This window comes from Gopherus flavomarginatus, chromosome 1 (genome assembly GCF_025201925.1).
Source record: "Gopherus flavomarginatus isolate rGopFla2 chromosome 1, rGopFla2.mat.asm, whole genome shotgun sequence".
Taxonomy (NCBI): Eukaryota; Metazoa; Chordata; order Testudines; family Testudinidae; genus Gopherus; species Gopherus flavomarginatus.
This window is the reverse complement of record NC_066617.1, coordinates 252,662,892-252,678,514: the sequence shown is the minus strand read 5'-3', so window position 1 is coordinate 252,678,514 and position 15,623 is coordinate 252,662,892. Positions and strand designations below refer to the sequence as shown.

The 15,623-nt window shown below is 45.0% G+C and overlaps 1 protein-coding gene across 5 annotated transcripts in view; it reads right to left on the bottom strand.

Annotated features, from left to right (window-relative positions):
• Positions 1 to 2,167: 2,167 nt before the first annotated feature.
• IL1RL1 (interleukin 1 receptor like 1) overlaps positions 2,168 to 15,623 on the bottom strand; it is a 45,335-nt gene continuing 31,879 nt past the window's right edge. For 4 of the 5 annotated variants that reach the window (XM_050922166.1, XM_050922149.1, XM_050922185.1 and 1 more), the window contains 2 exons: positions 13,110 to 13,268; positions 3,988 to 5,125 (listed from right to left, as the gene is read on the bottom strand). In XM_050922166.1, the coding sequence (XP_050778123.1) occupies positions 4,779 to 5,125; positions 13,110 to 13,268 (506 nt within the window). In that variant the 3' untranslated portion in view covers positions 3,988 to 4,778. Of the gene's footprint in view, positions 3,845 to 3,987; positions 5,126 to 13,109; positions 13,269 to 15,623 lie in introns of those variants that run through there. The other variant, XM_050922157.1, reaches the window with a different exon arrangement.

Below are 15,623 nucleotides of genomic sequence, written 5' to 3'. Positions count from 1 at the left end.
CAACTGTGCCTATGTGGTTTTGTCGTAGACTTAATGTTGTGTAGAGAGGGAAGCCACATCCTCTATCTATAATGTGGGCAGAAAGGGGGTGTATTAGGGATGTTCTCTGCAAACCACTGCTTATTTTTGTGTTTTAGATTTTTGGGCTGGTGACAGCAATTGCAGCATGTTTGGAGCCCTGTGCCACGGTGCAGGGCCTGCTTGGAAAGATGGGCTGGGATGGGGTCACCCAACCCTGCTCTGACCTTGCATTTACAACTGGGTCATTACCATATAGGAGCAGGACTGTCAGAGCTAGATTGGTTCAATTGACCCAGAGTAGGCTGCTGGGAGGGAGATCAGGGTTACAGAGCTGTTTACAAAGGTGATTGTGTTCCGAAGGGAGGGAATAGACACATGAGGATGTTAGGATGGTGGGTAAGGACTGGTAAAAGAGAAGGGATCAGGTGCATTGGCCTGGCCTGAGAAACACAGGTACACGAGGGCTGAGGAAAGGCATAGATATAGGTTCTTGGTGGGTTACTGGGCTATGGCACATGGCAGGCCAGGATTGGCTTAGAGCCTGTCCATACAGCAAGTTAGCACATGGCATCCTGGGGTGTAAATCTACAGCGCTCCAAGGTGCCACACACTAACTGTCCACGTGGACCTTGCTGCTGAGCACTAAAAGCTCCCTAGCGTGCTTTGCACGTGCTGTTTCAAATCAGAATAGCTCAACACACACTAAGGAATTTTTAGTGTGCAGTATCTGGGTCCACAGGGACAGTTACTGCACAGCCTGCTCGAGTGCTGTAGATTTACAACCCAGCTTGCCATGCTCTAACTCTGCCTATTAACAAATCCTTAGTCTGCGGGAGACGCTGAGCGGTGGTGACAGGCTGGTTCATTGGTGGACTGTGTTGGGGGAAGAATGGGTCAAAGCAGGAGCATGTGCTTGATGCTGAATCTATGCATGGATGGGTGCCCCATCAGGAGAAACACACGACAATAGGTACAAGGTGGTTAGTAGCGTGACTGGGTCTGTGATACCATTCAGAACCTCAGTCTGGCTCTCCTACTTCTTATGCATAGCAGTAATGGCTTGTCACACCCCACACAGCTTATCACAGATCTTACCCTTGGCTGTATTAATACTCCTGATTTTGATCTCACAGTGAGTTCTCATTTACACTGGTGTCAGAGAAGAATCAAGTCCAATGTTCTGAGTACACAGAGAACATAACTGCCTTATAACAGAAAAGCAAACTGACTATAGGAAATATCCACGCTTCAGGACTGCAACATGATTGAAAAAATGTGCCACACACTGAGACAGCCACAGTCACCTGATTAAATGTTCTGTGAAAGTTATTTGCTTTAAATGAGTTTTCACACAATTTTTTTTTCTATTCAAGATTCTTTCTGTCTAAGCAGAAGGGCTAACTTTTAAAACTGGAACGTGAGAACTTAGTTGCAAAACAACTTCTGTCTTAAATAGCAACACATCTTAGACTCATGACCACAGGAAAAAACAGTACTTTGCCTTTAGCCTGTGATATTCGGTTAGTCTATCCTCCCATCTCTGCATCCAGTCATTTCTCAAGTAGGCATTAACTCATGTTAAAGGTCCGCTGCAATATTGCCAGCCCCAGGTGTTCTAAAACCAGGCCCCCAACTCATGACAGTGGCTTAATAATCATGAGATTTTAAACAAATAATAAATTATGGGGTTTTTTTATTTGCCTTCTGCTTTCTGACCCTTTAAGATTCATCTTTTTTGAGCTTTTCTCCATAACCAGGTGGGCTAGAAACTTACTTTTTAAAAATTAATAAATAAAAGCTGAGATTATCACATAAGAAAATGATTCCCCAAGGCCTAGGCTTTAAGAAAGCCAGCAAATATTATGCGGGTTGGTAACATTTTGTTTGAATGGGCCTATAACAAGAGTTAACTTTTTCAACATATGAATGGATCAGGGACATACTTCCCTTTGTATATTAACTCTGCTATAAAAAGTCTCTGGTCAGATGACTACATTATCTTCAAAATGAAAATTTTTCCAAGGCTGAGAAATAGAGACACTATTACCACACAAATGATATTTACCCCTGTTACACTTACCTTCAGCATAGAAAACAGTTCTTATGATGGTCAATTACTGCACAACAGAGTCCACAGTGATGTGAATTAAAGTAAGCTGTAATTTTATGGTACCAAATTTATAGTTTTTACATCATGACAAATATGTGGTATATAGAAAAATACACATCAGAAAATGTGCCTGATTTACCATTGCATTACTGCAGTTTTACTGACATAATTCAAGTGAAATCAGTGGCCAGAGCCATTGATATGCTCTGACTGCTTTGTGCCACTCAGCAATGCCAAGCATCGCAATCATACCAGGGAATCTGGCTCAGTGGAGTTACAACTGTATAGAGCTGGAGTACTGCAGTGGTAAATCAGGCCTTGGGTGTTTAACATGTTTGAACAAAGGGTTTATACACATTAAATACATGTAAGGGATATTCAGCGTAAGTTGTACACAGGTTATGAAACCACCTCAGTTCATGTTAGCAGGTATCCCCAGTGAAACTCTGGCTCCATTGAAATGAATGGGAATTTTACCATTGACCTCAACAGGGTCACTTCTCATTTCTCCATCTCTGCCTTCTGTTGTTGCTTCAGGTGGAGCACACCATTGTGAGATATATCATATCCAGAGATGAGAAGGCACAACTAGTTGCATCACATCCGTATAACTTCCACGCCTTGGAGGCAAACAACCTTTCTTTTGCAAGGGGTATTTTATTCTTTACTAGTGGACCTAGTACCTCAAAAGCTCTGTCTGCTCTCTCAGATCCTCAGGACATGTAAATCAGTGTAGCTCCATTGACTTCAATACACCATTCCAGTTTACACAAGCTGAGAAACTGGGCTGCTGTATTTACTTCTATTAAAAGTGTTTTAAGCTGACTGCAATCTAACACTGACCTCTGTTTAATAATTTCATTCACCCACGAGAGGGTGATCTGACTCCTCTTCATTACAAACAGAAAAACTGATCAGTTCTCAGAGAAGAACATTTCTATTCTATTCCAACACATCTTTCTGAATATTCTAATGAAACACATACTTTGGGATACATATATGACAGATATCTAGGGCAGGATTCTTTATTTGGAAATAGATATTAAAGGAAAGGGAAGGGTAAATTTGCCAGGGATCCAATCAAACAGGCACAAACTCAGAGGAAATCTGATCTGCAACCAGGCTGAATTTGTACATTTTCAGCTAAGACAAATTAATGTCAAACATATTGTCAAATATAGCTGTCAGGGGAAAAATATTCCACCAAGAAATTTCACCGAAATAGCTGAAAATTTAGACAATTTGTCAAACAAACAAACAAAACAAAAAAACCTGAAAACGCATGGTGAATTTTCAAATATCTCTACTTAAAAAAGCAAGTAAACTATTATTTATAAATTGAAACAAGTGTGCTGTCTTTGCAACATTCTGACCATTTAAGAAAATCTGTTCACACAAGGAAACCCTTCTTATCAATACAGAAAAAAAAAATCTGGATTTTCAGGCTCTTCTATGAGGAGCCTTATAACACACATGCTTTTTCAATCACTTGTAAGAATTTCTCTCTTATTTTCTGCATAGCTTGCTCTTTCCCATGTTCACATGCAAAGATACACATAAGAGGCCCCTATCTTCTTGCAAGAGCTGATAGAAGCCATTGCTTGATTTTCAATTAAGCAAACCCACAGATTCTTCTCTGAGTTTTACAAGATCTTACTGGATCAGAATCTGGAATTATTCTTGCAAACTCTCATGAACTAAGAGAAAAGATACCTGAAACAATCAAGCATACAAAATAGCCTATTTTACTTCAGAATCCAATATCAAGCACAGCCACAATATTTAACTATTCGCAATGAATTTTGTTGATTATTTTGAATATGTAGCAATTTTAATTAAAATCATCTTTCTGTAAATTTAGCTTTAAAATTTTAATTTTAAGAAAATGTTTACAGTGCAATGAAAGTACACTGGACTGATATTTTCATTTTTTTTGACATTACAGAGATAATAAATTCACTACCTATATAAAGAATGTATTTTTATTCACATTTCAAATTTTTTATTCCAAGCATTCAAAAATACATAAGCAGCAGCATCTAAAGCATTTCTTAATTATTACTAGTATGTTGTTATAATTTTATTTATAATGACATTTCATTGTGTTATAGGAGCCTCCCAAAACCAGAAGAGTCCCAGTCCCTGAGCTGAAGAGCTTAGAATCATAGAATTTCAGGGTTGGAAGGGACCTCAGGAGGTCATCTAGTCCAACTCCCTGCTCAAAGCAGGACCAATCCCCAGATGGATTTTGCCCCAGATCCCTAAATGGCCCCTCAAGGATTGACCTCACAACTCTGGGTTTTGTAGGCCAGTACTCAATACTGAGCTAACCCTCCCCCCTCTGATCCTGCTATCAGATACATGTCAACGTAGCACCACAAAGATAGTAGGAACCAGTATTAGATATGATATAGTGAGATGATAAGACAAAAAGGAGAATTTAGGGGATGAAGACTGGAGGGACCACCAGTTAGACAATATGATTACTTCACAAAAATGATGGAGTAAGGAAGAGGATTTTAGTTTGTTGCCATTCTTTTAAATTTTATGTAGAGTAAGAAGGATCTATATCCTGATATTTACAGAAAGCAAACCGGAGCAGACAATTCAAACAGACAAAGTAACAGTATTTAAGAAAACTACCTATTTACACTGCATAGTTGAGTTGCGAAGGCTTGTGTCTCAGTGGCATATGATACCTCACAAGTTTCCAGAATTTAGAGTTGGATGCATGTGGGCATTCTTTGTGCTTCTCTTTCCATTTTATGGTACCTTGCTGCTTGATGATGTACCTGAGGGATTCTTGCAAGCCCTCATAGTTCTCAATTGTCTCCATTTCAAGGAGGATCACCTTTATGTTGTTCTGAATGAGGGCATTGTATAAGGCAATCTGATGTTCATAACCAAATTCCTCACACTGAATTAGCTGTGGTGTTAGAATGATTATCAGTCTCCTGCTCTTCTGTATTCTCATTTCTAATGCATTGGCTGCATCTACAATGTGCAAAAAAAAAAATCACAAGATTGTGAGACATTTACAGACTCCTCTTTCTATATATATTTTCATTGAAAATAACCTCTGTCTCACTTTAATCTGAATTAGTCTCTCATTATGAATAGAAGCTGAAAAGCATACAGTATTCAAGGGTTTATTGCAAATGCTCTCTATTTGAAACCTTCATACACTGAGGATTCTTAACTACTGGTGCCCACTATTTAGAGAGCATTTCTAATTTTGGTGCTTTACACAGTTTTGAAAACCTAAGGTAAAATCCAATGGATAACTGAGAATTATATCAGAAGTTCTCAAACTGATCCCCATGGAGAACTGGCTGGCTATATACAGCTCTGAACTGCATAATCAGCTTCTCACATTTCTTTTCAGGAATGCAGACATATGGTACAGTCAGATTAATAGGCTCTCGCTCCTTTGCTACTCACTCCTGGGATTCTGGGAATGATACAAGGATGTTGTGGCACCGGATATGTGATCCATATCTTACCAGTCATTTCTATTCACAACTCTCCACAATCTATGGGAAATTCTCTTTAAAAATAGATGGAACAATATGATTACGAAGAAAGAAAAAAAAATTGGTAAATGATCCAGTACACACACAAATAGAGCCATAATTTCCTTCTAATCTGTGTGTGTAATTTCAGTAGAAGTTGTGTACAGAGTTCAAGAACATGGTGTGGGCTTTTATGACTATTATCAGAATTGGGTTGACAAAATGAACACAGACAAATCCATATGAGTGCAAGAAACATGCTATCTAGTGTGGCAAACTCAGGACACTTAGCTACCAAGCGTGGGGTAGTAATTAGTCCCAGAAGGCTTAACCATGGAGGAATAAGGTTCAGCTGGAACAGGGGTTACCAGGGAAGTAATTAGTTTCAGCTGGCCCCAATGGCTGGAGACCTTTTTAAACCCTCCCTGGCAGGGAAGCAGGGGGGGAGAAGAGAAGTAGAGTAGCTGCCAGCGAGTAGAGGCAGCTGAACTCTAAAAACTTTTCTTGCAAGACAGGTTGCACTCTCCCCAGAAGGAGAGGAAAACAGAACAAGGGCCTGACTGAGAAGGGATTAGCCAGACCCTGCGCGACTGTGAAGGGCTTTTGCTTTGCCCAAGTCTGTGTCTCCAAGGCTGAGGAGGACTGAGCTAGGAGAGGAGAGACAGGTACTTTGCCACACGTGGTGTCAGGAGTAGGATTGTACTAGTGAGTGTGGCTCGGTGGCAAGCCATCACAGGGCAAGATTTTAAAAAAAAAAAAAAGAGAAAAAAAATTTTTTTTTCCTTTGGGAAAAATGGAGGATGTGCTGAAGGCATTGATGCAGGCCACCGCGGCTCAGCAGGAGGCTACCTGAGTACAGGTGGCGGCCCAGAGAGAGTCCGTGCGGGTGCAACAGGAGACCAACCAGCTGCTGATGAGCCAAGCGGCCCAAGATTGAGCCACCCTGACCAAGGTAGTGAACCAGTTGAAGGCCCTGACTACGATGACGCACGCGGCCCAGGGGACCCGACCGCTACGGGCAAGCAACTACTTACAGAAGATGACAACGGATGATGATATAGAGGCGTATCTCCTCGCGTTCGAGAGGACGGCACTGCAGGAGGCCTGGCCCCAAGACCAGTGGGCAGGTCTGCTGGCTCCATTCCTGTGTGGGGAGGCCCAGAAAGCCTACTTCGACATGACTGCAGAAGCAGCTATGGATTACCCTCGGCTGAAGGCGGAAATCCTGGCGAGGGCAGGCGTGACGCCAGCCATAAGGACCCAGCGCTTCCACGAGTGGAAGTACCGGGAGGACAAACCACCGAGGTCCCAGCTATTTGATTTGATACACCTTGCGCGGAAGTGGCTCCGCCCCGAGGCCCGTGGGCCGGAGAAGGTGGTAGAAACCCTGGTATTGGACAGGTACATGAGAGGGTTGCTGCCAGACATACGGGGGTGGGTCCGCCAAAATGATCCCTCCTCTTATGACGATCTAGTTGCTCTCGTGGAGAAGCATTTGGCAGCCCAAGAACTTTCTCCGACCCCCGAGGGAGGAAGGCGCCAGTATCGGAGACCAGCCTCTGCACCGAGGCCCCGGTTTGCCCCAGCTCCAGGCCGGAAAATGGAGGGGAGGCAGGAGGCGGAAGAGCCGCCGGCAGTCCTGGAGAGACGAGAGGACTGGGGAAGAGGCTCAGGGGATAAATCCCAGCAGCCCAAAAAATAGGGGGCTGCCCCGAGGGGGGTACCGCTGTTATGCCTGTGGTGAATTAGGGCATATTGCTGCCCAGTGCCCTAATCTAGGAGAGCCCATGCAGTGTGAACTGGGAGATATAGGGGGACCATGCGAGCTAATAAGTCTAGTTGGGGTTGCGATGGTCCCCCATAGGTACACTAGGCCCGTTAAGCTGAATGGTATAGAGACGACAGCTTTAATAGACTCGGGGAGTGCAGTCACACTGGTCTCAGGGAAGCTGGTCAGGCCGGGCCAACTATCCCAGGCTAAGCGCTCGGGAATATCCTGTGTACATGGGGATATCAGCTATTACCCGACCGTCCCCGTACGCATAGAAGTTCTAGGGAACCCCGCTGAGTTGACAGTGGGAGTCGTCCCAAAACTCCCTTACCCTGTCCTTATCGGACGAGACTTCCCGGGGTTTGATGGCCTACTCCCCGGGGACGAGGGAGAAGGAAAGAAGGACTCTGGGATCCAAAGGGTGGCCCAGATCGGGGACCCTCTCCCCACCTTCCACGAGTTTAGCCAGGATGTGTTCTCCCCACCGGGGAAGTCCAGGAAGAATCGGAGGGAACGGAGGGCGGATAAAAGGAGGGGGACGAGGATCCTGACACGGTACCTGACGCCTACACTAGCAGGAGAAAGAAGGAACTCAACTGACAGTGGGACGGGGTCGGCCAACTACAACCCAATTGTTGGACCGGGTTCCCCAGGCTCTGTCCCTGAGGGGGAGACGGAGATAGACCCCCCCGAAATAGGGCCAATAGGGACCGCGCGCGGGACTTTTGGTCAGGATCAGGCCAATGATCCCATAGACCACAACATTTTTAAGGAAGTAGTCGAGGTAAATGGGGTCCCAGTGGAGGGGAGAACTAAGGGCCCAGGGCCATATTATATGATTAAAAAAGATCTTCTGTATAGAGTAGTCCACATCCAAGAGCAAGTCATCGAACAACTCTTGGTCCCCCGGAAGCATCAAAAAGCGGTAATGGATCTGGCCCACAGTCATCTATTTGGGGCCCACCTAGGGATGGATAAGACCCTTGATCGGATCCTACAGAGGTTTTTTTGGCCTGGTATTTATGCGGCCGTCCAGCGATATTGTTCCTCCTGTCCGGAGTGCCAAATACATGGGCCCAGACCATACTTAAGGGCCCCTCTGGTACCTCTGCCAATTATTGAGGTTCCATTCGAACTAATAGCTATGGACATAGTGGGGCCATTGGAGAAGTCGGCCCGGGGCCATCAATACATCCTGGTAGTACTAGATTACGCCACCCGATACCCCGAGGCCATCCCCCTACGGAATGCCATGTCCAAGACCATAGCCAAAGAGTTAGTCCAGATATTCTCCAGATTAGGGATACCTAAGGAGTTCCTGACGGACCAAGGGACCCCCTTTGTTTCTTAACTGATGACAGACTTGTGTACCATGCTCCACATACGGACCCTCAGAACGTCGGTCTACCACCCCCCAGACCGATGGCCTTGTTGAACGTTTTAATAGGACGTTGAAGAGCCTGTTACGGAAGGTGATTAGCAGTGACGGAAAAGACTGGGATGCCCTGCTACCTTATGTACTGTTTGCCATACGGGAAGTTCCTCGGGCTTCCACTGGATTCTCCCCCTTCGAGCTGTTATATGGTCGACACCCCAGGGGCATACTGGACCTGGCTAAAGAAGACTGGGAAGAGCAGCCGAACCCAGGGAGAAACATTGTGGAACATGTGCTGCAAATGAAAGACCGAATAGCCCAAGTCACCCCTCTTGTGCGCGAACACATGGAGAAGGCCCAAGGGACGCAATGGACGTACTACAATTTCTCAAGCACAGTCCCGGAAGTTCCAGGTGGGGGACCGGGTGATGGTGCTCATACGCACGGCGGATAGCAAGCTCCTGGCCAGATGGCAGGGGCCCTATGAGGTAATCGAAGCCTTAGGAGAAGTTGACTATAAGGTCCGGCAGCCAGGTCACCGGAAGCAGGAGCAGATCTACCATATAAATCTGCTGAAACCTTGGCGGGATAGAGAAGCTCTGGTAGCTGCGCTGGGGGCACCATCCCCTAAAGGCGATCAGCCCAACCTGGTAGGAATATCCCCAGAGCTGACCCCGGAACAACGATCCAAAGTGGTCAGCCTGATCAAACGCAACCAAGATGTGTTCTCAGAAAAGCCAGGCAGGACTACTGAGGTTCACCATCACATCTTCACAGAACCTGGAGTGAAGGTGCACGTTAAGCCATACCGGATCCCGGAGGCCAAGAGAGAAGAGATTACGAAAGAGGTCAGGAAGATGCTGGCCTTAGGAGTCATTGAAGAGTCTCATAGTCAATGGTCTAGTCCAGTGGTTTTAGTGCCAAAGCCAGACGGCAGTATGAGGTTCTGCAATGACTTCTGCAAGCTAAACGAGGTGTCCCGATTTGAAGCCTACCCTTTACCCAGGATAGACGAACTGATTGACAAACTGGGAAAAGCCCGTTTCATGTCTACCCTTGATCTTACTAAGGGCTATTGGCAGATCCCTCTGACTAAAGCCGACAAGGAGAAGACGGCCTTTGCAACCCCAGAAGGACTATATCAGTATACTGTTCTTCCTTTTTGGATTGCATGGGGCCCCCGCTACCTTCCAGCGGCTGATGGACAAACTGTTACGGTCCCATCGGGAGTACTCTGCTGCCTATCTTGATGACGTCATCATATATAGCCCCGACTGGGAGACGCACCTAAGAAAGGTAGAGGCAGTCCTGGATACCCTGAGAAAGGCCGGAGTGACGGCGAATCCCTCCAAATGTTCGATCGGATTAGCTGAGGCCAAATACCTTGGATATATTGTGGGGAGGGGTGTGGTGAGGCCCCAACTCAACAAGCTAGACGCCATACAGAAGTGGCCCCGACCACTCCGGAAAAAACAGGTCCGAGCATTCCTGGGACTCGTGGGGTACTATAGACGTTTCATTCCCCACTTCGCCACCGGGGCATGCCCACTCACGGACCTGACCAAGGCTCGGGGCCCAGATATAGTAAAATGGTCTGCTGAGGCCAAAACCGCTTTTGCAGATCTGCGAACGGCCCTCTGCACAGACCCCGTGCTGATAGCCCCAGACTGGAGGGAGGAGTTTATCCTGCAAACAGATGCCTCTGAAGTAGGGCTGGGGGCGGTGCTCTCACAAATGGTCGGAGATGACGAACACCCCGTCCTCTTCCTCAGTAGAAAGCTCCTGCCTAGGGAACGGAAGTATGCCATAGTGGAAAAGGAATGCTTGGCGGTAAAATGGGCCGTTGAAAGCCTCCGCTACTATCTACTGGGACGGAGGTTTACCCTGGTCACGGACCATGCCCCGTTGCAGTGGATGCACCAAAACAAGGACAAAAATGCAAGAGTAACGAGATGGTTCCTATCGCTTCAACCCTTCCACTTCACGGTACGACACAGGTCGGGAGCCCAACATGGCAATGCGGATGGCTTGTCGAGGGTGCACTGCTTTCCGACCCAAGTAGCCCAACCCCATAGTGTTGAGCAGGGGGGGAGAATATGTGGCAAACTCAGGACACTTAGCTACTGAGCGTGGGGTAGTAATTAGCCCCAGAAGGCTTAACCATGGAGGAATAAGGTTCAGCTGGAATAGGGGTTACCAGGGAGGTAATTAGTTTCAGCTGGCCCCAATGGCTGGAGACCTTTTTAAACCCTCCCTGGCAGGGAAGCAGGGGGGGAGAAGAGAAGTAGAGTAGCTGCCAGCGAGTAGAGGCAGCTGAACTCTAAAAACTTTTCTTGCAAGGCAGGTTGCACTCTCCCCAGAAGGAGAGGAAAACAGAACAAGAGCCTGACTGAGAAGGGATCAGCCAGACCCTGTGCGGCTGTGAAGGGCTTTTGCTTTGCCCAAGCCTGTGTCTCCAAGGCTGAGGAGGACTGAGCTAGGAGAGGAGAGACAGGTACTTTGCCACACTAGTCTGCAAACATATGCAAATCCTAAGGAGACATGCAATAGCTGTGTTTTTATTAACAAAATCACAGCTAAACTACTGTAGATCTGAGAGCTGAAATTTCATTTTGGAACATAGCATTGGTCAAACCAGATTTGACCATTGATTCACAAAGTCCAGGATCCTGCTATTATCAGAGATCAATATTTGACATTTCACAGGAAGACAATATTCCCCTATCATCAGCTGGGGTCATCCAAGTGTGCCCTCAGCTGGGCAAAAATGGACCTATTGGTCCAGTCACAACTATACGTCTCTTCAAGTTCTCCTCAATTACTGCACAGAAACCCTTTTTCTGCTAAATAATCCCACTGCTGGTTTATTTATTAGCATTAGAGATAACTCAATCCATCATCTTTAAAGCAGACTTTTGTCATCTCCTTCTTCTCCACACCTGGTTCTTCAGCCATTCAGTTACCTTTTCTGGGATGCAGTCCTCAGTTTCCTTCCCAACAGTCAACTGGAAATAATATTCTCCAATCACAGGAGAGGTGTACTCTTTCCCCCCTCTCCCATTTCTGTTCTTTTTCTGGCCTCTTCTTGGAGTTCATCTTTCCATACAGCCTTTTAAAAGAGGCTGTGGCACTCCCTATGCATTTGACCAATTATGCAACAGTATACGGTATTTGGATAAATAATTTCTTCTCCATCCCTACAGAAAATGCCTTGTAGAATGAGATTTTATTGCCCTTATTTTATCAATCATATCTATCTAAGATTACCAGCCAACAATTATCCAATCCTTGTTTTAAATCTAGTTGTGGCATTTGACTTTTCCTATGCAATTGTATTCCAGTGATAGAGGGTGCCAATGATGAAGGGACTGAAATCAACTGGAGTCTTACCTCAAAGTTTTCCAAAGGCTAGTGATTACATCAATCATTTATTACATGGCCAATGAGTATTTGATTAGTGATTTATAGCCAGATCCTGCTACCCTACTCATGCAAGTTATCTCTCAGGAAACATCAGTGTGCATACAATCATGAGAAAGAGCAGCAGGATTGAATCCTAAACTGTTACTCTGTGATTTTTCCCTTTTCTGTTTCTTGAAAAGCTGCTCACACTGGATTTAGCTGTGGCTTTGCCACAAGTCCTGCTTCTGAGGCACTGTCCCACAAGCAGACCATGAACCAAATTGTGCCTTTGGGTACGTCTACACTACCGCTGGTAGTATAATTTCTGGTTTGGCTAACAAACCCACATAAGCTTTGATTGAGCTAGAGTGCTAAAAATAGAAGTGTAGCTGCTGTGGCATGAGCACCAGGACAGGTTAGCCAACACAAGTACAATCCCATCCGAGATCCCAGGTATGCACTCCAGGCAGCTCATCCTGCCACCTGTTCAGCCATGGCTACACTGCTATTTTTAGCATGCTAGCTCAATCAGAACTAGTATGAATATGTCTGCCCAAACTGGAATTATACCTCTAGCTCCAATGTAGACACAGCTAAAAGAGTGAAAATCTAGTTCATGGTTCCCCATTTCTTCAGAAAGGTAGTAAATAATTTGTGCCTCTAATCTGCAGATTACTGTCCCTGGCACACTAGCCAGCAAAAGCTACATCCTCTGGCTTTGCCCATGTGCTCCTCACCTGTGCAGGGGGAGAGTAGCAGCTCCACAGAGGCTACTCTCACACACTGCTGCCCACAATGTGAGTAACCTACACAAGAGCATAAAGAGATTCCTTAGTCCCTAGCATGGGCTAATAGCTAGGATCACAAATCGCCCCCAAACCACAAGTCATTCACCGCAAAATAGCTTTTGATCCTTACCTTCCCCAGGCAACATGTCTCGCCCATAAATACACAGTTTATATCCGTGTTTATTTTCTAGAACATCTGGCAAAATCTGGTGAACAAAATATTCCACAAAATTAGCTTCATTAGTGCGATTTTTGGGATAGATAACATATGCATCGTATATCTTCCCATCTGCAAGTTGAAACAAGGGGAAAGCACATTGCTGTTAGTGTGGATGAAAAGTAGTTATTTCAAGAATTAGAAAAGAAAAATTAATCTTTTGAAATGGATTTAATTAGATCTTTCTGTAAAGCAGAAGCTTGTAAATCAACATATGGATGTCTGTAAACTAAAAAAAATGTGCAGCAATATCATTGATGTTTTACCATTATGAGTGTCATGATTTGGGCCCTAGTCCTGCAAACACTGAAGCACGTGTGGAAATTTACCGTGCAAAAGACTGTCTCCCTAAATTCAACAATCCAAGCTAGTCATATAATAAGAATTAAACAAACCAATACACGTCAGCTTGAATCCAATATAATTTTCAGCATTTGTTCCTTCGGTGGCATCATAAGCCAGTAACACAGTGTTTCTCAAACTAGGGTCACCACTTGCATAGGGAAAGCCCCTGGTGGGGCGGGCTGGTTTGTTTACCTGCCCCGTCCGCAGGTCCAGCTGACTGCAGCTCCCACTGGCCGCGGTTCGCTGCTCCAGGCCAACGGGAGCTGCTGGAAGCGGCACGGGCCAAGGAACTTACTGGCCGCCACTTCCAGCAGCTCCCATTGGCCTGCAGCAGCAATCCGTGGCCAGTGGGAGCCGCAATTGGTCAGACCTGCGGACGGGGCAGGTAAACAAACCAGCCCAGCCCACCAGCAACTTTCCCTACACAAGTGGCGACCCCAGTTTGAGAAACACTGCAGTAACATCCTGACATGATGGGACCAGATAGTACATTTGACGTCTTTCTGCTTGTGGAAATTACCCCTCAGTCCCATGATACCTCATGTATCTATGTGAAGGTACTGTTCACTCAAGATATGGTGTCGCAATCACATCCAAGGCCTACTTCAAATTCTCCATTGTCTCCATTATGCCCTTCATCTCCTTCAAATATCTCTCCCTTCATCTCCTTCTCCCCTCTAATCTTAACCATATTTGGTTTGTTGCCATCTCCTCAATCTAACATCTACTTCCCCCCTGGACTGGTCTTTCCTCCTTTGACTTCCTCCTAAACAGGGACTCTGTTTCCTCCATTTTCTTTTTCCATTTTTAAGTCTCCCACCTGTATTTGACTGTAAATGTTAATAAACTCTGTATGGTGCTTTGGGATATAAAGGAAGGTGCCATGCAAAAGAAAAGCGAATTGCCTTAAGTAAAATAAAGTTAGATAAAAAAGAAGGTGCATGCAACAAATGAAGACTTGCCAGAATTAACTCAGAGCATATTAACAGGTTGGTTTTGCACACATTTTCATTATGTTTTGCCATAGAGCAGCAATGACTATATCCTGAAGTTCTTCACTTACATTAGCTGTTAAATAAAATGTGGCTTCTCAAAGAAACCTTTTAAAAAACAGTTACATGTCTATTATTTATGTATGTATTTTTGCTTTGATTTATAAAAGCTGTTCTTCTATTAACAGGTGCCCATTTTATTCTCTGGGCACTCTTACAACAATTAATATTGTTAGCTTTATTTATCATTATCATAAACAGATAAGTAAGAGTTAATAGAACAGAAGTACTTCATATCTCTTTTGCCGGTAAAGGGTTAACAAAATCAGTGAGCCTGGCTGTCACTTGACCAGAGAACCAATCAGGGGACAGGATACTTTCAAATCTTGAGGGAGGGCAGCTTTTGTGTGTGCTGTTAGTGTTTGGTTGTTGTTCACTCTGGGGGCTCAGAGGGACCAGACATGCAACCAGGTTTCTCTCCAATCTCTCCGATACAGGCTCTTATAAGTTCAAAATAGTGAGTACTAGGTAGATAAGGCAAGTTAGGCTTATGTTTGTTTTCTTTATTTGCAAATGTGTATTTGGCTGGAAGGAGTTCAAATGTGTATTTTGCTAAAAGTATTTTAGTTTGTACTTGTATACTTAGGCTTGCAGGGTATTCCCAGTGTCTATAGCTGAAAGACCCTATACCTATTCCATCTTAAATTTACAAAGATAATTTTTACTGTTTTTCTCTCTTTAATTAAAAGTTTCTTGTTTAAGAACCTGATTGTTTTTTTTATTCTGGTGTGAGACCCCAGGGGACGGGGTCTGGATTCACCAGGGAATTGGTGGGGAGAAAGGAGGGAAGGGGGAAAGAGAGGCTAATTTCTCTCTGTGTTAGGATTACTTTCTCTCTCAGGGAGAGTCTGGGAGGGGGAGAGAGAAGGAGTGGGGAAGGTGCATTTTCCTCTCTGTTTAAGATTCAAGGAGTTTGAATCACAGTGATCTTCCAGGGTAACCCAGGGAGGGAAAGTCTGGGAAAGGCAACAGTGAGGGAAAGGGTTTACTTTTCTTGTGTGGAGATCCAGAGGGACTGGGTCTTGGGGGT